This window comes from Lates calcarifer, linkage group LG1, assembly GCF_001640805.2.
Source record: "Lates calcarifer isolate ASB-BC8 linkage group LG1, TLL_Latcal_v3, whole genome shotgun sequence".
Lineage (NCBI taxonomy): Eukaryota > Metazoa > Chordata > Actinopteri > Centropomidae > Lates > Lates calcarifer.
The window spans coordinates 12,663,637-12,685,877 of NC_066833.1; the positions used below are offsets into that span (position 1 = coordinate 12,663,637).

Consider the following 22,241-nt stretch of genomic DNA (forward strand, 5'->3'; position numbering starts at 1 on the left):
TTGCAAACACAATGTATGTACCTTGTGTTTAGTGTGTGTGGAGAAATTAAAAATAACAAAGGATAAACAGGAAACATTTCAAAGAAATCTTTCAAACAATCATCTGTTACTTGTAAAGCAACTTTATTTCTCCTTTATCAGCATACTATTTTGGTACATCAGGCACCACATCTATCTGTGATCATCTCAAATGATAGTATATTTCCTTTTTAAAAACCCAAACCAGATGTAATGTTATCCAGCCACCCTGCATCCACAGGACAACACAGTGAGATGATTCAACTTGTGTGGGCAAGTATGAAGTCCAGTTATCTGCACATTGTGAAAATCCAACTGCACAAAGAAAATAAATCACTGGGGAGGGAGGCCCTAATGTTTAAAGTTAACAGAGGCAGCATCTGGAGAGAAGGCAGGGGCATGGTTACAAACCAACAGGTGCATTCAAAAACAACCTCACCTTTCAGTTATAGTTAAGACTTCTTCAAGAAGGGAAAAAAATACCAGAGTGGAGCTTATGAAGAGGACTACCACATTCAAAATGAGCACATGCAAGACAAAAGAACAAAAATAGACATTTAGAAAAGTAGTCCATTTACAATTATACACACTAAATAAACAAATTGTGAGAATTTATTGACAGACGATAAAGATGCAAGTGCAACAGAGCAACAAAATATCACATTTGCTCCAAGTGCCTCCTCTCTCACATAGTACTACACCATGTTTCCCATTTGAGAAATGATTATTTCTAAAGCAAAATAATTCTAAATCCAAGGCTACTGTAGTCAAGTTTCTAAGATGTCTTGACCAGCAGTCTTATAATTGGTGTTTAATTCTCAGATGCCTAATGACTGTGGATTCAGTTTTAGCAGGAGGGTATCTACTGCACAGAGAACACATCATTATCCAAAGCCCTTTTTGATCTTGACTTTAGAACCTAAACCAAGCTGTAAATCTTGATCTTAACATTTAAAAAGCTACAGCTGTCCACAGTCTGTGATGACCAGCTTCTTTGAGGGCATGCCTCCCTTCGTGCCCAGCTCTCCCATCTGTTGCACCACATCCATGCCGTCCCGTACCCAGCCAAAAACCACGTGTTTGAAGTCCAGGTGCTCAGCTTTCTTTCAGGGTGATGAAGAACTGCGAGTTGTTGGTGTCGCGCCCGCGATTGGCCATGGACAGAATACCTGGGCCAGTATGCCGGACATCAAAATTCTCGTCCTCAAACCGGCTGCCGTAGATTGACTTGCCTCCTGTGCCGTCGCTGTTTGTGATGTCACCACCCTAAAGGATCAATGGGGATCTGGTTAGTCATGTCTACAAAAAAATGCATTGTTCTCTATGTGAGATTTGATGGAATTTTGTGGTCAGTCATGAGACAATTTTCTTTCCCACTGCATTATTGTACACTGAAGATAAATCAGGTTTGCAGTGACAGGGATTCTGTGAAAGGAGGACAGAGCAGAGATGATCCTCATCCTGGTTCTGATGATCTTAGCTGCTGAATAGAGCTGTCACTTGTTTAAAACTGAAACGACCTATACCCAATATTCAACACTAATCGGTTTTCTCACTGTCCATTGTAAGTAAAACAGGCTGTGGCTTGACTCCAGCAGCTAGTCTGTCTGTCAGATCCATTACATATCTTGTTGTCCTATCAGTAAACAGCACTTCTGTGACTCTCTCACTAATGCAAAATGAAGAAACTAGTGATCTGTACTGAACAAATTATCACAACTACAAACCATCTGAGAAGTTGTGAGGAAGCATTCAGATTCAACACCACCAAAAATCATTGAGAAGTAATGCAGTCTGCTGGCTTTCATCACTCAAGTGAGGCAGCAGAGGCTCAATACATGAGTGAAACAATGTAAAATCTACACTGCATTTTTGGGTAGACTGTGGATTTCATTGGAACTGAATTGAACAAATCAAGTGTTAGAGTTTGTTCAAATGTGTTTGGAAAAAGCAGTGCTGAGTGTTTAGGAAGTTGACAAAACTACCTGTAAAGTGTTGCCAACATCCACACAAGTGTGTGTTAGGATTTTAACACAATGTAGGTCACAAAGTCCACATCGTGTCTCACATTTTAATTATGAGTGAAACTGAAGTGATCTAATCTTTACTATCTCCTCACCTGACACATGAAGTCTGGAATGATTCTGTGGAAGATGGAGTCCCGCAGTCCGAAGCCTTTCTCGCCGGTACAGAGAGCCCTGAAGTTCTCTGCCGTCTTGGGGACAATGTGGGAGAACAGCTCTATAGTGATGGTGCCCAGTGGTTGGTTGTCTGCTGACACTTTGAGGAACACCTGTGGATTACTGTCTCTGGAGTGCTCTTGAATTCTAGACATCTGTGGCGAGGAGATGGATGAGGCATCGCCACCAGTTTGGCCCATTCTGCTCTGACACTCGCAGAAAATCTTCTTGAAGGACTCCGCTATCTCAGGGGTTTTGAACTTGGCCGCCAGCTGCTCCACTGCGGCCTCACCGTCTGGAAAAACAGAGGGAAAGACAGGAGACCATCATCAAAAGGAAAAGCATCAATACAGAGTGAAAACAGACTGATGTAATGCAGAGACTGATTTCATATCTACATTGTGTGTGTACCTGAATAGTCGGTGGCGGTCCACAGCAGCGCGTTAGCTGAGGCGTTCATGGGCTTGAGCTCCATCGCCTGAGAGATGGTGTGGTTGGCACAAACCCTCAGCACCTGCTCTCTTCTCATCAGGATTCGGTAGAAATGTTTGGTCGGGTGGAAGAGGATCTTGATGTCACCGATGCCACGCTCCTTCCACTGGCCGAGGTCCCGGTCCCACCGGTACAGCTTGGCGCGCTCCTTAAACAGGATTTCCTCGTCCTCCTCTCCGGACTTTGTCTCCACCTGTGAGACATGATTACATGGTGAGCTGTGGTCCTCATTCATTGAACTTCAATAAAATGTCTAAAAAACACTGGAGCTCAGTATTGTAAGATACCTCTGGCAGTGACACGATTGGTTCAAAGTGAATGTCCACATTATTAGGAGCTTCCTCTTCATCACTGCCCTCCTCATCTCCGTTGTTTTTAGGTGCTGAGGACACTGTGGACCCAAATACTGTCGCTCCAGCGTTTGCCCACGAGAAGTTGGAGTCTACATCAAAGAGAAAACAATAAAGAAGCAGTGAAATATAACTTTGCCATGGCAATACCTCAAGAAATGGCAAGATAGTTTGCGGTCAGAAAGTTGGATGTTGAAGCCAACCTTTGGTTCCAAACGCAAATCCCTCTGTGTTTTTGGCCAAGTCAGCAAAAGAGAAGCCACCGAGTGAGTTGAAGCCAAAGGTTGGAGTCTGTGGTGAGAGGAACAAGGTTTTCATGAATTCACGAGAAGAATGTAGTTGTGCTGTACGCTGCTAATGAGCAGCTGAGCAGATCGAAACACCAGTAAATCAATGACTACATGTTTATAACCAAAAGAGGCAAAAATATTAGTGATTAATTTGTGAAGAAGGTTGTTGAGATTTGTTTCTAAAACAGGAACATTTTGACTAAGAGAGCTGTTTGTAAAATTTAACATACCAGTGTAGAACCACACACAACAGGTAGACACAAAGGTCAGTGGTTTTACATTTGCAGTGAAGAACAGGAGGAGGTGGTTTATACCTTGACTGGTTATAGCAGTGGAAGCTACCGTCCTAGTGTTGGACTCCGGCTCTGGGCTCTTCTTCGTTGACAGGTCAATGGGAGAGCTGCTGCTAGGAGCTTCACTCTGAGTCTTTGTTGGCTGGTCTGAGGTCTGCTCTGTAGGTGTAGACATGCTGCCTGCAGTGTCTGTGCTGCTGGAGGACGGGCCTGGTGTTGGCTCTTCTGGGGCTTCAGCAGTGCTTCTGGGGGCCCTTCTGGCTTTGTTTAACTGGGCATCCTGACACAGATTTTAGGAAAGAAACTTACATTATTCTTTAACCAAAAAAAAAAATAATAATAATAAATAAAAATAATAATAATAATTATGATCAGTGATCTTCTTTGTGTGTCTGTATTCTTCCAGTCAGTACTAGTTCTGCATTACTTCAGGGCTGTATCTATTTCGTATTAAGCTGCTGGTGTTCATAAGAATACTGACGCTTGCTTGATGCTACATTAACAAAAAATACTGCAACTGGTTAAACTAATAACGCATAATTTCTTACTTATTCAACACCATAAATGGATCCAGCCCAGACCACCTGCTTGCATTACTAAATGTATGACATGGCCATTACATTGATGAAGAGCTGAGCCACAGCTCACGGCATAGATTTCCTAAGCTTAGATCTCCTAAGCTGATTCTAAGGATTGGTCTGGGCATAATGGATTGGCATTAGCCATAATGACGCTAACCAAAAACTGCTCCTTTTATTACTGTTCTCTGCTGTGTTTCCACCTCAGCCTGCTAGTGCCACAGCTCTTCTCCTTTAAGATGCCAAGGCTCTGCAGTGCAGCATAAGCCAGTAAAAATTAGTATATGCGTTTTGAGTGAAGCGGTGACTGAGTTCGGAGAAATGCACAAACACAAATACAAACATAACAGCTGTCACTAATTCATGTTAATTCTGTGAGTAATTTGATGACAGGCCCAAATTAAACTTGGCTGTTGTCTGGTGTGTGCCCTCTGCTCTCTGTGAGGAAGAACTTCCACCACACCACTGTACAACCACAAATGAGTGAGTGAGTGTTTCTTTAGTTCAAACAAATCCAACAGAGAGAGACATCTTCTTTCTGGAAGATCATGGATTGTGTCACATCACTGTTAGGGGTGGCATTCTCCTAATAGTAATTAAAGCTTCAGCTTAAGCTCTTCAGTGCTCTTTATAAGTGCTGTATTTGTTACCAGGTCTTGCTGTGCCTTGCGGACTTCTGTGTCAAAGTCTTCAGGCTTGTCGTGGTCTGTGTCGCTGTCTGTGGTGCTCAGGCCGCAGAAGAAAGTGGGTGGGAGCTGGAGGCTTTTGGCCTTCTCCTCCTCCTCTGGCGTTGGCTTCTTCTCCCACACCACCTGGCAGTCTGGCTCTGAAATGCAGTACACACAAGTTAAGGGCTAGGGAGAAGCACTAGCAGTTGAGGTGAGCATGTGGTGAATAATTCATGTGATGAAAAGATAATTATTGAGCACAGACTTAAAAAAGTCTGCAAAGTGAATAAACGCCAATACTTGATGAATAAATGAGGGTGAGTAATTGAACGTGACAGGACATGACAGTCATACCATCACCACACGCTGCAGCCTTTTTCTGAGGAGGGTCAGGATAGAGCTTTCCATTCAAGGCTTTCACCGCTGACTCGTAGTCCTCGTCTGAAAATCCAAAAGAAAAAAGAAAGAAACAAATATTTCGCATATGTTCTGTTAGTTAGGAGAGAGTATATGTTGATACCACTGTTCCCACTTTACAGGAATATGAATCAATGTCTTTTTATACATATTTTCATATATTCAAATTTCAGGATGATAGCGTGGAGGCAGAAAGCAACATGCACAGTGGTACAGTGGTAAAAGCACAACAGGTTTTCTAACCCTCTGAAGATGTGTGGGGCCATATTTCAGTTCATAAATATATGTGGTAAATGAATAAAATATACTGTCTGTATTGTTTTGTATTGTTTGGTCTCACCATCAGTTTGATCATCGCTGCAGTAGCCTGGTTCATTCTTGTAGCAGAAGAAGGTGAGCGGCAGCAGGAGTTGCCTGGCTAAATCTGCCTGTTCAACGGTGGGTTCCCTGATGTACACAACCTCCACATCCGAGCCCTCATCTGACCCCGCACCACCTCCTTCTGCCTGAAGGGGCCCTGTGACACACGACAGAGGTAAAACAATACACAGTCAGGCTGGGAAAGACATGCTTACAACAGTAAAAATGAATTTGCTTTGCCTTTATGACCACAGGTGTTAGTTCCACACACACAAAAAGTCATGCACAGCAAAAAGGGATAGCATGCGTTTGATTTATATAAGACAACTGGTATTAAGAGAACATTTCTGTATGCATGTCTCCGTGTTTTTTTATTTTATCTGACAGACTACACCACTTGTGCTTGTTGGACACATGATACTGTAAAACTAAATAATATAAATACCTCAGCTTCTGCTCTAATTTCCCTTTGCATATAACTGGCAGAAACCAGACTAGACAGGGAATTGCATTTCACACTGTTGCTACACATCCTGCACTAAAAATGGAGTGTGTGACGTTTGCACAGTGCATTCCTCTCAGAGGGAATGCTCTGTGTGGAATCTTCTCAGCTCACCTTTCAATAGATATTAACTGATGTGCCTGCAGTTGGGATTCAAGACTCTAGTTTTATTCTATTGTTTAATCTGATCAGTAAACATTATGAATTGTAACTATGTATATCATTACATTATCAAATTCCTGTAAAGCAGTTTTAGCATAACTGAAAAACCTTTACACCCCTATGAACTGAAGCACAGTATGAGACCTTCTGATTGTCCTTCAATCTAGAGTCAAGACTCAGGTGAGAAAATTTCTCTCACCTGAGTTTTTTAAGTTTGTATTTTTACTAGAATAAAACCATTTAAAGATGTGCTTAAACACACAGTTTTTGGTCTAATTTAACTTTTAATCCATTCAGACATGACAACTGTGAACCACAAGATCTAATGAAAAGATCACAAATGATAGTACTGAATTATCATTTGCCTGAGCTAAAAGGACTCCTTGTTTATTGAACTAAGTCTACTTGAGAAACTCTAAACATAAAATAGATTTAAGTTTAGTCACACTTATTAACTGCCTTTTATGAAATGGTATAACTGCATTAGACACTACTACTACTACTTTCACTACTTTTTGTGTAGTTTTGTAAAAGGTCCTCAAGTGAGAGAGACTAAAATCTTATGGCATAGGTGCAACTTCAGTATTATTATAAATTACTAAAATTCTTTGTTCAATAAAAACTGTACCTTCACACACTGGACATGCAACACATTAGCTTCACTGTTTTTTCCACTCCGTGCATCCAGGTTATTTCTTTCTAGTAGTAAGGGCCAGCCAGGTCACAGCTGATAAGTGTTAACACACACTGCAGTGATTAGAGTACCTGGGGGTTCAAATTGGGTGGTTGATGTGCTGGTCCAAAAAGCCATTGGGTTATCTTTGAAAAGCCTAAAATCCAGCCCTAAGGGATGATGGGTTGTTGGGCGAAGAGAAACTAATTGTGAGGTTGATATCATAATAAGAAAACAAGGCCAAAAGCGTTCAAATAAAAAAGTGAAATACTACCAGTGTGTGCTGACTGAATTATATACAAATGTGTTCTAATTAATGCTACTAGATGAGCTACAGGTGTGCAACATACAGTATGTGCAGCATATTCAATAAAAACCTATTTCTGATCATTCACCTTATTTTTTTTTTCCAAAGATACAGGTATATCTTGAGTAAATTTTAAAAAATAGACAGCATAAAAAGTGTCTACATTTGGATGAAATGGGAAATCTGTGATTTTAATACAATTTCTGTCTTAGTAAAAACTGAGAAGGGTCTTGGCTGGGTTAACTAAGAAGATGATGGAGCAATGAGATGCAGATGGAACAAGACAATGAAGTAAAAATAAAATGAACAAAACAGTCATGATACTCATTCAAAAACAGAAAATCAGACAAATATTTCTTATGTCTTACAATATGTTTTTTTAAATACCTTTTTCTGGAATTTTGAATGCAGGTGCAGCGATTGAAGCCGTGGCAGGGCGTCCAGAATCTTTGGCTTTAGAACCAGATGCAGATTCCTCAGTCTCAGAGTGAGGTTTAGGAGTGCCAAAAATCTTCTGAAGGCTATCGGTGCCAAAGACAAACTTAGGGGGAGACACCACTGTCTTTGAAGAGCTGGCTGGACTTGGAGACCCAGGTGCACATAGATTGCTTTCTGGGGTAAGCTCTGTACGTTCCTTTGTGGTTTCTTCCAGAATAGCAATGGCTGCCTTCCCACATATAGCTGTAGCAGTTTTTGTAGATCCTGCAGGCCCACTGTCTTGAGATGTGGCTGCTCCAGTTGTCACTGGAGTCATAAGTTCCTCTTTTCCTTGCGCCACCTTAGCATCCTCAAAGACCTGTTTGAATGTGTTTGCAGTATCCTGCAGCTTGAATCTTACAGCCAGCTGCTCAATATTACCCTCTCCTACTTCAGCAAAGTCCATGGCACTCCAGACCCAGGCCTTCTCAGCACCCTTCATAGGCTCCAGCTTCATGGCTGCTGTGATCCAGTGGTTGGCACAGATCTTAAGTACCTGATCTCTTCTCATTATCAACCTCACACGTTTGGTGTCATAATTCTGCAAGATCTTGAGGTCTCCAATACCCCTCTCCTTCCACTGACCCAGTTCCTTATCATAGCGATACAGCTTGGCCCTGTGACTGAAGACTACCTGTTCATTTTCCTCTCCTGTGGAGATCTCCACCAGATCAGGCAAGGGGACCACAGGCTCAAAGTACTGGCCATCCCTCTCATCATCCTGGGTTACATCCTGCTCGTCATCAGTACCCACTGAAGCTCTGCTCTGGTTAAGCTTAGCAGGAGATTTAGAGGGGCTGATGCCAGGTTGAAAGTTGAAGCTGAACCCACCAGTTGATTCTCCAAAGCGGAAAAGATTCTTTCTTAGGGGGCTACTGGCGATGGGAGAGGCATAGACTGATGTGTCGGCAGTATCATCTAAAGCCTCTTCTCGTAGGTCGTAGTTATCCCACTCCAAAGTGGGGCCAGTGGTTTCATTGTGAGTCTTGATTACAAGGCTTGAAACATTGCTGGATGTAATGTCTCCCTGATTGTCATCATCTTTGATCTTGGTTTTTTCATCTGTCAAAAAGAATTTCAGGTCTTTCAAACCAGACTTCATTTCCTCTGCTTTCTGAATGAGGTGTGCTGTTCTGCCTGTGTCAACAAGCTTGTGGGGCGTTTGTAGGGGGATGTCCAAAAGAAGTCTTTGACACTCTTCAAACTTCTCTTTAAACTCCTCAGCAAGCTCTGGACTTTTAAACTTGGCAGCCAACTGTTCAAGTTTAGCATCTCCATCAGAGAAGTCATTGGCCATCCAGATCCATGCTTTATCTGAACCTGCCAAGGGTTTAAGATTCATAGTGGTGGTGATCCAGTGGTTGGCGCATACCTTCAGAACCTGCTCTCTTCTCATCAGCACCCTGAGCCTGCCATTAGTGTTGTTTTTCAGGAATTTGAGGATTCCTACACCACGCTCTTTCCACTGACTGGTGCTGGAGTCAAATCTGAACAGTTTGACACGCTGAGAATAAAGAACCTGTTCATCCTCCTCTCCTGTCACCAGGTCCACCTTCTCAGGCATCTGAACCACTGGTTCAAACTGGATATCGTCATTTTCCTCTGTTTTATACATGTCGTCATCCTCCAATTCATTTGAGGCATCTGTCTTGGTGGGGGTTGCCTGGAATGATGTGAACAACTGCTCCCCAGCCCCAGAGAAACCTTTGAAATTGGGGTCTTTCTGGCCAAACTGGAACTCTGTTCCAGAGGACTTTGCCAGGTCAGCAAAACTGAATGTATTAGTTTTTCCAGAAACTAATGGATTTTGATCTTGATCCGTTTGGTCCACTGAGGGTGCAGACACATCTTCTTTCTCATTGTGTTTGTCAGCTATGCTTTTCAGAAAACTAGAGGCTGACCCTGATGGAGGTGCTGGATTAACAGTTGAGGGGGTTTCTTTTGCAGTGTCCTGAATGCCAAACTTGAAGCCACTAGCTGGAATGGGCATTGAGAAGGAGAAGCCTGAAGCACTTGTGGTACTAGATCCAGACTGAGGAGCTTCAAACTTGAAAGAAGAAGCTGAGCTTTTCTCTTTGTTTTGACCAAACTGAAAAGTGCTGCCAGTTCCAAAAGGCATTGTGAATCCAGTTGCAGCAGGCTGACTCGATGAACTCTTGTTTCCAAAGGTAAAGCTGAAGGAGGAGGCTGAGGGAGCAGTGCTGGCTGTGCTTTTAGCATTGGGATTTGGTGTCTGACAAGCTGGACACTTAATGTCAGAAGCATTGTTTCTCACCAGACAAGTGTCACAATCCCATTGTCCCTCTTTCCTGGCAAACATGGCTTCTATAGAGGGAGGCCCACGAGGGGCATGGCAGGAATCACATTCAGCAGCTGATGCATCATTTCTGACTAGGCAGGAACTGCAGTCCCACTGCTCATCCTTCTTCGCAAAATCAGTCCCAAATCCTGACACTGTTGGTAGATCTGACACTGCTGGAGCCCGCTCTGTTGATTTAGCAGCAGGATTGGGGCTTCCACAGGCGACACATTTGTCAGCAGAGGCTTCATTTCTTACTTCACATACATCACAGTCCCACTGACCAGGCTTCTTGCAAAACCGGGCACCAAACCCAGAGTCAACAGCATCAGCTGCAGGTGCATCTACAGCTGGTGTGGTTTGTGCTGTGGCAGTTGTTTTTGCTGAGGCTTTAAGAGCTTTACAAGAAACACAACTGTCTGCTGAGGCTTCATTTCTCACAGAACATGTGTTACAGTCCCACTGCCCTGGCTTCTGTCCAAACTGAACCCCAAAGCCAGAACCAAACACACTGGTCACTGTATCAGCAGGATTTGAGGTGCTGGTCCCAAATGTAAACGTAGAGGGTACAGAAGCTCCAAAAGCACCAAATCCAGTAAATGTAGAGCCAGAACTACTGGGTTTTGATGAGTCAGTCCCAAATTTGAAAGTAAAGGGGCTGGCTTTGGTTTCACCAGCAGCCTTAATGTCTGGTTTTGATGAAGAATTGGGATTGGCACTTTGGCATGCGACACACTTCATATCTGTGGGTTTATTTCTTATACAGCACACAGTGCATTCCCATTCCCCTTCCTTAAGAGCAAACTGGGCTGCCAGTGATTCAGAATCTGTTAAGCTCTCCTCTTTCTTCTCCTGTTGATCGTGCTTTTTCGGTGATCTGAGCACAATTTTCTGGGCTTCCTCAAACTTAGCTTTGAAAAGTGATGCCTCATCTACTGTTTTAAAGCGGATGGCCAGCTGCTCTGGTTTAGGCTCTTCGTCTGCGTAATCAATGGCATTCCAGACCCAGGATTTATCAGAGCCAGCATTTCGGTTTCAGTAGCATGTCAGCTGTGATGTAGTGGTTAGCACAGATCTTAAGAACCTGTTCCCTTCTCATTAAGAGCCGGACCTTCCCTTTAGTGCTGTGTTTTAGGATTTTAACATTGCCAATACCCCGCTCCTTCCACTCTTTTGTCTCTGTGTCAAATCGATACAGTTTTGCCCTGTTGCAAAACATCTCCTCCTCCTCTTCCTCACCTGTTTTCACATCTACTTTATCAGGAAGAGGTACAATGGGTTCAAAATGAGGACCATCCTCATCCTCCTCAACATGAGTGCTGTCATTGTCGCTCTCCGCTGCCTTTTCTTCTTCGGCTGCATAACCTGTTAACCCAAACATTGGCTTGGTAACCTCCCCAAATTTAAACGGCTGGTCCACCTTTCCAAACAGACTTCCAGTGCTCGTGTCCTGTGCAGAATCAGCAAAGGAAAAGGTGGTAGCACTTTTAGTGCCAAATGTGAAAATGTTTGTTTGGCTGGGGGGCTGCTCCTGAGTTGGAGACTTCTCTGGAACAGTATCTGTTTTAGTTGGGATGTCTGATGTAAGAAGACCAAGCAGACTTTCGCTGTGCTTGGCCTGAGAAGCTGAGAAAGTGAAATCTCCATCGTTGGATTTGAAGTTGGAGTTGAACTTAAATGCAGCAGAAGGTGTTGACTGGGCAGCTGCCCCTGCTCCAAAGCTAGGCACTTTGGGGACTTCAGCAGGCGCCTGCTGGCTGAAGGACAGCTTCCCAAAGTCCATAGGCTTTCCCTCTATGCTCTTTGGTGGCTGAACAGGGACTACAGATGGCTTGGTAAAGTAGCCAGGTTCAGGTAGAGGAGGGTTGGTGGTTTGCTGGGTTACACTCTGGCCATAATATTCTTCACTATATGGGGAAAGAAGGCCTGTGGCTGGTGATTCAAATCGCAGAGGTGCACCAAAGACTTGTTCTTGAGGAGGGTAAATGCAGGGTGGGGCTGTTTGCAAAGGAGGTGTGTGAGTGGGTTGCTGATAAGCATACATATGCTGCTGAGGTGGCATACGGTTCATACTATACATTGGACCCTGTGTATAGAGAGATAGATAGATAGATAGATAGATAGAGAGAGAGAGAGAGAGAGAATAAAAATCAAATGTCATTTAATAAACTGAGCAAGTTTATTAATATAAACCAGTGTTAGATGATGATTACCTTGGTGGGGGTTACATTTGCTGCTGTGCGCAGGAGATACTGAGAGTTATAAGCTGGAGACTGGTTGTAGTACACAGAAGGGCCTGTGGTGGCAACTTGATAAAGGTAAACAATACATATTAAGATTTTGTTCATTTTATTAACTTTTTCTGTCCAACACTTGTAGACAAAACTATGGAACTAAATAACTAGACATGCGTTCACTCTAAATAGTGTGTGTACCTGTTAGGGGGGCACCATGGTAGGACTGGACTGGGGTAAAGGGCTCCTGCAGGCCCTCGGCTCCGTAGCTCTCTCCATACATCTTATGATGAGGAGAGCCTGCATTCCCTGAGGAGTTGTGCCTCAGATCGTGAACTTCATTCTGCAAAACAAGGATCTTAGTGAGAAGTGACTTAACAACTATACAGAACATTTAACCCACACTAAAAGTTAACATACAATGGTGATTTAGGGACAATCCTGGTTCCTGGGATTCACTGATTTATTTCCTGCATGAAGTTGTATGAACTTAAATTTTGCAAAAAGATGCTGTAATGACGTAATCTCTAATCCTGACCTTGAGTGCTTCAACTTGCTGACATAGCATCTGGAGGAGACTTTTCTGGTCCTCAACCCAATGAGGTGGCGTCTTGGGTGAAATCTGAATGAAAGGGGAAAGAAATCATAAGTCATTAATCTGTGTTGTGAATTTAAGTCTCTGATAATTACAGGGACACATTTAAAATATAAGTATTCCGAATGCTAATCAATAACCTGAACCTACCAGTCTTTTGGAAGGAGAGACCAGGCTTTTGTTAGGAGAGGGAGTGGAAAACTTAATGTGGGATATGGTGGCGCTGGTTTCAGTGGGATGAACAGGGCTAGAGTGGGCTGGTCCTCTTCGACCCTCTTCGTCTTTCTCCTCGTCTTCATCCATGGCCTCCCCACTCTCCCCAAGCTGCTGGTTCACATCATTCAGGAGGTCCACAACTTCCTCCATGGACACAGGCAGCTGAGACACAAAATGTAGGCAAAGGTTACACTGCTGCAGAGTTCACATTTACAAGTAAAAGAATAAGGATAAGCTGTGTCCACATTGCTAATTCAATCAGTAAATAAGCCATAAGTCTTGAAGGTTAAAAAAATTACCTTATCAATGTCATCTGCATTGGCATTGTAGATCTTTGACAGGTAGGTCCTGAACTTTCTCAGGAAAGTGATGCACCTGTCTTGGGTCTCTTCAACCCCATTGCTGGCCTCCTCTGACAGCCGCTGGTAGATCTGACAAGGAAATGCAGCGCATCACAGAAAACAAAAATGAAAGACATGCTCAAGTACAGGTGTCAGAAGCACTAGCTTTTATATTAAGCGTGCACCAATCGGATATCACATATTGGCTGACTGATCTGGGTGAATTTTGAGGAATCTGTCAGTTAAATGTTTGATCAGCATTCTCTGAAATGCAGCTGTGTCTGCACCAAGTCAGCAAACACTGCAGTGACCAAAAAACAAAAACAAACAAATTTCATGTTCAGAAAATGAATTATTTTGTAACTTCTTTGTCATATTACACTACTGGCATCAAAATGTATTTAACTGGACTGGTATGAACCTGATTCATGGTTTTTGTAATAGCACTATCTTTAGTCAGAATAAGCACATCTACATCTGTACCACTGGGACTAGTACTGATACAGTTTAGTAGGCATAACCTCCTTAAATATTTGCCATCTATTCTTACTAAGACACATTTTGTGGTGACACTACAAAGCTGCTCTAGTAAACCCAAAACTGGCTCTTGAATCAACTTATCCGAGTTATGTTGTGGCTCAGGTAAGCCAATGACTTACCTGAGCCAAATGCCAGATGGATGACATGTTATTAATGGTCTCCAAGGTAGCGATGGCCTCCTCTGTCCTGCCTTCAATGTCAAGGAGAGTTGCATATGCTATCTTGAATTCCTCTTCGTAGCCCTTCACAGAAGATATCTGAAAAGGGACATGCACACATACATACTGTAAGCCAACACTGTATAACATAGATCAGTCATTTAGCAAATTCGTCATGCTAATCGCCTACCAGTATCAAAGGTGCATAAACATTTGCTAGGGTGGGCCAAAACACTCATATTCATATTTCATAAACACATAAAAGGCTGACATAAAAATAGCTTTTAAGAGGTACGTTCAAAGATCATGGTAATTTGTAGGCAGAGCCAAAAGTCTTAACATCTTTAAACTTAACACTAGACTGTCTCAGGATCAGAGAGTGGACACAAGCTGCATCCACCCATTCCCCCACATATCCAAACTTTCATATAATAAAAGAAACTATGAGCACAGTATTAACCTGAATATCTTTGGAGGAAAAGTGTAGGAAGAGGGGTTCGAGTGGTTCAGGTATACTGCGCCTGTTTTTGATCCTTTCCAACAGTGGGATGACAACTTTCCAGTAGTGGACACTGCGGCCGATGTACTCCTTCTGGTCGTAGTATGAGTTCACTCCATCACCCTGGGTTATACAACATACAAACACAGCTAGATGTCAAAGAGAGAAGATGAGCCAGCCACATTAGCTTCATGCAGGGCAGAAAATATACACAAGGAAAGAAAAACAGAGTATGCACTTTTCACAGAAGTAGTGTCTTCAGTTACAAGTAGTTTCTCCAGTTGCAAGTTCTACACAAAACAAATGGACACATAGAGCAGCAGCACATGTGGCTGTTTGGACATCTTAAAGTGAATCACATTTAGCAGTTGTAGAGTGAGTGACAGAAAGGAGCAGGTGTAAAGGCATGTGTGTCTCTACCCAGTATCTGGCAAGGTGCTGAGTTATCCAAGTGGTATTTTTCTGTCTCTGCTGAATGTCCGTGTGTGCATGACTGCCACCCGCATAACTGATGCTTCTACAGTACTGCAGTCCAGTAGCACTCACAATGTATAAAGGCAAGAACTTTTCACACCATTATCTGTTGCTTTACCTGCCCGTTCCAATTTCGCTTAGCCAGTACAATGTTTTGAGTTAAATTGAATTTGGCACACTTTTGAAACACACAAATAACTCTAATGTTAAACTTAGTTATTATAAATAAAATCAAACAACTATATCAGTATTAGTGTGTGGCTGTGTGTGCATGTGTGTACCGTCTGGCTGAGACACTGAGCCCAGTGGATGGCCAGTGCTGGCTGAAGCCCATGTTTCTCTCTGGCTCTCAGAGTGTTCAGTCCATGCTGCACAATCATCCGTAGCTTAGCTGACATGCTCGGGCTGCAAGAAGACACACATCAAAATGAATATTTGGATTCCATAATAATTACACTTAATCAAGAAAGTGCCCTGACATCTGATCTGATCTAGTCTTTGTTTGTGCCCACACCTTTTGTCTTAACATACTTTGACATCAACACAAAGAGGGTAAATGTAAGTGTAGACACAAAAAGTCTGTTTTAACAGCCAGATTCTAAAATTATTCTGTATTTGCACAATTGCACAACACCACCATGAGTCATGTCTCAGTAGCTGAATATCGAGGAACAGATTTTGATTTAACTGATTTGATAACTTTGTTATCAGAAAACTTCCTGAAATTTGCAAGACGTAAACTGTTTCACACAACAATGTTAGGAAAAGCAGAGAAAAACACTAGAAATAATTCACTCTAAAGACTGACCTAAATATACCGTCTGTTTTGTTTTAACCCTAGTTTGTGACGTTTTTGTCCTTGAGTATCATATTCTATCTGCAGTTCTCAGACTCACGCTGCTTGCTTGTGAATAAGACTGTAGATGGCATCCCACCACTCCCTCTGTCTGTCAGTGGTCAAGAGGCGAAGGAGAGGAAGGGGGAGGCAGCGTGGCTCATAGAGCTGCTGTTGTTGCTGTTGGTTCATTCCACTACTGATCTTCGCCGTCTCCTGGAGCTGACAATGGCTACAGAACACGACACCATGTAAAAACACCTGGAAGGAAAAAACAAGAGAGAGAGAGACAGAAACACACTTATATTTTGAAAGATGTGCAGGAAAACCCAAATCCATGTTCCTGGAACAAAAATCCTACATTTTACAAATTGAGCTCTAATGAAAGCTCTAATGTACTTGCTAAAAATAGGATTAATGAGGTTGTTATTAAATCTTCTTTCATATGCTCTGTTAAACTAAACTGGGATTTCCTTAATATTGGAGATGAGTGAAAACCTGACTGCAGACTCCTGACTTATGTTGACCCATTCAAACCAGCCCACATGATTCCTCCTACCTCCAGGTCCAGCAGGCAGATGGACTCTGGTGCATTTGTGTCCAGTTTGGAAGTTTCCAGGGTGAGCCTGGGAAAGAGCTGCTGTAGCCACTCTCGCAGGGCAGGTCTTTCAGCCAGAAGAGTCCACTGCAGCCCCAACCAGCTCAGATGTTGCAAGTCACCACCATGCAGCAAGATGGAGCCTACAGAGGAGACACCAGTTAGTACAATGTAGGAGTACTCAAAATACACAACACAACACTACTACAACACTAGCTTGTAGATAGTTGTAGACAAATATTATATTATTATACATTATAACTCTCTGGTATAAGCTGATGCTTCACAAAGTAATCTGTTGAAATCATGTGATTCTGTAAAACACAACCATATTTTTTAGAAAAAGTAATTCTCATTCCAGTCTGTCAAAAATAAAGGTGGACCTGATACAAACAACTGAGGAGATCTTCTTTCTACTTTTGTAGTAAGTCAGATTAGAGTTTTGTACCAGTGTCCCATTTGGCCAGTTGAGAGAGCTCTGGAGCTGTGGTATTTAGGGAACGAATGTCATCACTGGCAATAAACGAAGATCCAGTGGAGGCCTGTGGTCCAAACAGGAGTTCAAACAGAGAGTCCTGACCGCTACGATTTCCAAATGCCTCCACCACCTATACACAGGCAACACAAAATTATTGTGTCAGTTTGTCAGTGGTGTCTATGTCTGATATAATGCAGAAACAATTAACGTTAGTGTTAATGTTAGGAATGCATTTAATTCCACATTGAAAAGGTTATAACCTTTGACTTAACTGAGTTAGAACGAATGAACAAACCTCTCTGATTAAGGTAGATGAATCCGTGCTCAAATTGAGCAACATGTGTCCAGCCTGACTCTGTCGATCGTTGGCCAGCAGCTCCAGAGGCTGTGGGGCTGACTGGTCTCTTTTGGTCACTTTAGGCTTTGGTCTGGGGACCTGATAGAGGGACAAACAACAAGAAGTTTGAGTTGAAAAGTTCAGCTTTATCCATCTTCAGGCCACAGCACTGCAGCATTATTCTCATTCAAATATTATGAAATTAATATCTAAAAAGTAAATCCATAAAAAGAGTCTACAAAATAAAAACATTTTTAACATTCTTTGGTCTTAACAACTTAAAGAAAATCCACTAGATTCAGGTATTTACAGATTTATTAACAACTCTGGTAACAGGAATACCTTATTCCTGATAAACTTGATGACAGTTACTGGCTATGTTTGTGATTTGGTGTGTCAGTACCTGATATGCCAGCAGGTAGCACAGTGCAACCAGGTCAATGACAGCCCTCCAGGTCTGTTGGCGATCCTGAGCCAGCTTCAACAACAGTGCAGCAGCATGCAGGTAGAGGTGACCTCTCATTTCCACAAACACCTCATAAAGGTCGTCTGTGTGGCGGCCTGCAATGCTGCTCAATGTCTGCATAGCTTGGTCAAATCTAGACACACATACACAAGCACATTTAATTTGCAGCACAGTTTCCTCGAGTTATGTTTTAGTGGAATAAATGGAAATAAATGGTCATCTAAGCAGATTTTAAGTTTAGATTTGATTTCATGGATACAGTTTGCTTACATGGTTTGTTTACAAATAACACCCTAAGACCTCAACATGACCTACCCTGTGAGTGCATCACGACTGGGCTGTACGCTGCTCTCAGACAGTGTGATTCTCAGCAGGCTGCAGTGGGCCAACAGCAGCTCCCTCTGGAGACGCCGACACATCTTTTCATTAGTAGATACGCTGGGCTGAGCCAGATATTCCTGGAATAAAATGGTCATCCATTGTTAGTATTATTTTGCAGTTAAAGCGGTTTATATTTTAAGCAGTGTTAAAAAAAAAACAAACAAAAAAAACATATTATACCTACAGTATCAAGTACACTATACTGTAACTACTCTCCTTCTAAATGTGATTCGATGCTGACCTGCAGTGTGTGCACCACCACTGTGTACCAGTCCAGACTATGGCTCAGCATGCCCCTTTTCTCAGTAGCCAGGCAATGCTTGACGGCCTCATCCAGTCGACCATCCTGACAGAACAACTGAACCAGCTTCACATTCACATGTGCATCAGCCGGCCTCGCTGCAAGCTCGGCCTGAAGGAGGTCGAACAGCCGGTTCCATCCCTGCTGACCCTGCCGACTCAACAGGCGTTCCTGCACAAAGTGGCACAGATATACCAAAAAAATCAGTATGGCATCCTTTCTATTTTTAGTTAATATGCACCTCCCACCTGGATTGGATCTACACATGACAAGGAAAGTCCTGTTTATGATTAGGTCTTACTAGAGAACAGAAAGAAATCTCACCTTCAGGTTGAAGACTGCAGGGTTTCCTGGCAGCAGCTTTGCAGCTTTATCCACCCAGAACTCTGCTCTGCTGTCACATTCATCCTTACTGACCAGTAACTCAGCCACCTTGAGCACCAGGTCCCGCTGGGCTGGGTTCAAGTCCACTGACCGCTACAGACACATAAGCAGGGGAAGGTTTACTTGGGTCAGTTTTTACAAAAGCTTGCAGACATGTGATCCATCCAAAGGACATGATACTAAACAGCAAAACATTACAGAGATGGCAAAGAGAGCAGAAACCAATAGGATGGCTATTTATACCACAATGAAATCACATGTTGGGGGAGGAGAGGGAAATCTAATGAAGTTATTGGATAAACCAGATAAATCAAGAGTCCAAGACGAGAGTTTGCACAGTGTATAGCCTAAAGAAAACTGACCTGAATTTAATGTCATTTTATCTCTTGATTTTAATTACTTAAGGAATCCTAGCATGTGATTCATATGTTCTGTGAAATGTGTTTGTCTCCCTTTTTGTGACAACAGAATAAAAACTTGACACCTCCTCCTCTTTCTCACACTGATAATTAAATGTCTCTTTCTTGTAATTTATCACAGTCTGGAGCTGTTTTTATTTAAGCTGCAAACAGTCAGCAGCAAGCTGAACTGTAGTCACTCCTGGTCATGCTGATCTGCAGTTCACAGGGAGCTATGTGAGAACAGGACCCAGTGTTTTAACAGCTCAAAGGGGTATTTTTCCACAGCTGGCATTCCCACCTGGAGTGCAATGAGTTATATAGCAAATAGTACTTAATAATACCTAGATGGGCTCTGGCTTTGCACACAGGCTCAGGATGTTCATGATTACAGCTGAGTTCCAATTACAGATAGGTACTGAACCTGAATAAAGGTGTATAGGGAAACCACAGACTCTGGACATCAGTTAACAACCAGACCTATAGTTCTGTATATTTCAGAGAGCTGTGTCACATGATCCTTTTCATAATGTTCATGCTTGTTAATGTTTGTTTCAATTCTTGAATGTAAGTCTAAGCCAAGTACACCACCATTTCAGTGAGCAAAACAAATATGGGGCATTAAAAGTTCACTTTGATGCAGTACTTACTGTATCTAAAAACAAATCTTTCACATTTCACATAACTAACAAAGGTAGGAAACATATCTAAAATGTGTATTATATGATGGAAATGGTCGACAGGAAAGTAAAGCAAAGCATGTGCAATTCCCCCTCCCCTTAATTTCTTCAGCTCTGTACAGTTTCTATGAAGTTTAGTGGCAGTACTTTAAAAAGTGTTTAGAATAACAGGAACCCATTCACACCAACACACAGTCCTAATTAAGAGTCTGTAAAAAAAAGAGCTGAAAGCTGAAAGAAGTTAAGATGTTCAGAGGATCAGATGCCGTCAGTCAAATAAGCTGTAACGCAGACTAGAAGTAAGACTTTATCCACGCTGTAGGAATGGCTGGCTTCACGTAAGACATGGCTATTAGGCTGTGGAATGATTCCTCTATTACAAACCACCTGCTGTAAATTGGCATTAGATTAAATCCTTCCCAGAATAACAAGGAGCATCATTAACCATGTGGCTTGTTAAATGTACTCATTCATATTAATCCACATTCTTAATTGTCCCATCGGAATTGTTTTAAACTTTATGAATCAAGCGGTACATTACAATGCCCTTTTTAACCTGTATGGCTCTGATTCACCCACATACACACAATCACAGACTGGCCTGGCCATGGGCAATGGTTTTAAGTTTAGCAACTTGCTCAAGCCAAACCGTGAAATTCATTACATCAAAGGTAGGGTATGTGGCAGACTTTGATCATCTTCATTTTATAAAACTGACACCTCTGACTTCAAGGAGCACAACATGCCAGGCATTCTTTCAAGAAGAAAGGCTCTGTTTTTCCAGTGCCATGTTTTTCCAACCTTGTAACATCCTACTGCCTTGTCGATGTCTCCCTCTCTCTCGTAGAGCTGTCCAAGAAATTTGTGTGCTTTAGGATCCCTCTGTTGGACTTTGAGATACTCTGATACATGTCTAGGAAGGGCATGAAACATACTGTCAATATAATGCAGACTTCTCGAGAAGCAATAATACATTCAGTCAAAAATAGGGAAGCTTGTGTGCTTACCTCTTTGCAAGTTCATATTCCTTTGCTTCAAAGTACAATTTAGCAAATAAAAATCCTTTGACTGGCTTCTGCGGAAAGAGAACAATGAAAATGAATATCAGTGAAGCGCCAATATTTCATCTTTTAATCATTCTTGCAACATTATTTATTAATTAATATGTAATATTTTGCTGGGTTTTATCACCCCACTCTTCTAATTTTATTCTTTGTTTTATGCTTGCCCTTATTTGAACTTACCTGCTATATTTAAAAGCACAAGAAAAGTGCTATGTATATGAAGTTATTTCCTCTTTTGTCAAACATATTAAACTACATAGTTATGAGGTTGCTATTGTTCTTTTTGTCAGTCCCCTACGACCCAACGATTCAGACAATATTTAATGCAACATTAACGTTTAATTAGTGATGTCAAGAAACTTCTGTTTACAGGTAATCGAGTAGTCACCAGTTCAGCTAAATACCAGAATCTCTAAAATACACGAATGAGTGGCTTAAAAAGGGGAATTGAAGCCATATCGTTCTAGATGTATAAAACTAGTGCTAATTATACAAGTGGTTTAACTAGCTCTCTGTGTGGTGGCTAACTAGCAGGGCTAATCAGCTAGCGCTGCTCTAACAGCCCCGTGCCGCGCATTTTCCGAACATAAATGGGAGGACACGGCGAGGCGTTGCTATGCCGGTTAGCTAGCGTCCGCGCTGCAAGCTAGGAACGGTTAACAGTACCTGAACAGAGCAGGAGATTCAAACTAAACGATTTAACGGCAGCGTAATTCAAACTAAACCTAGTGTTCATTTAACCGGGTGTTCAGGTTGACACATGCTGGCTGACATGATGGCAGCGGCACGCTAACATTAGCCACCGGCTAAACTTACCTCTTTTAGTGAGGGAGAGGAACTCTGTACTGAGGAAACGTAACGGTCCACTTCAGCCTTACTTCGCCGCATGGCTTCCAAAAACAAGTACCTCTAAAACGGCGGACTAAGGTGCATAGAATACCAGGAATTCGCAAAAAAATGAAAAAAAAAGCCGACATTAACATCGGTTCGTCTGTCACTGCTTCACGTTAACTGCCCATTACTGTTATTGCGCAGTCTCATTACCGTCAAATGGCAGAGGGTTACGTGAGTCGTGCGCGCTCTTGAATCAGGCTCTTTACCCAATGAGAACCGAGTATTCAGTGTGACGCACACATTACGCACTTTATTTTGAAGAACGGGTGAACCCTCTTTGCATTAGATGAAATTGTATAATT

At 42.3% G+C, this 22,241-nt stretch overlaps 1 protein-coding gene across 1 annotated transcript; it reads right to left on the reverse strand.

Moving 5' to 3' along the window:
* Window positions 1-106: 106 nt before the first annotated feature.
* Window positions 107-22,090, reverse strand: ranbp2 (RAN binding protein 2). The gene is given in 32 exon segments (XM_051070287.1): window positions 107-1,124; window positions 1,126-1,284; window positions 2,138-2,493; window positions 2,610-2,883; window positions 2,978-3,132; window positions 3,244-3,331; window positions 3,610-3,903; window positions 4,852-5,027; window positions 5,224-5,310; window positions 5,627-5,803; window positions 7,076-7,153; window positions 7,678-11,095; window positions 11,097-12,152; window positions 12,280-12,374; window positions 12,502-12,643; window positions 12,839-12,922; window positions 13,046-13,273; window positions 13,411-13,542; window positions 14,112-14,249; window positions 14,611-14,772; window positions 15,405-15,528; window positions 16,020-16,219; window positions 16,518-16,699; window positions 17,005-17,164; window positions 17,330-17,470; window positions 17,775-17,970; window positions 18,153-18,295; window positions 18,460-18,690; window positions 18,844-18,996; window positions 20,783-20,894; window positions 20,989-21,056; window positions 21,862-22,090. Coding segments are annotated over 32 exon segments (9,228 nt in total). The 5' UTR covers window positions 21,934-22,090; the 3' UTR covers window positions 107-977.
* Between the last annotated feature and the right edge of the window lie 151 nt (window positions 22,091-22,241).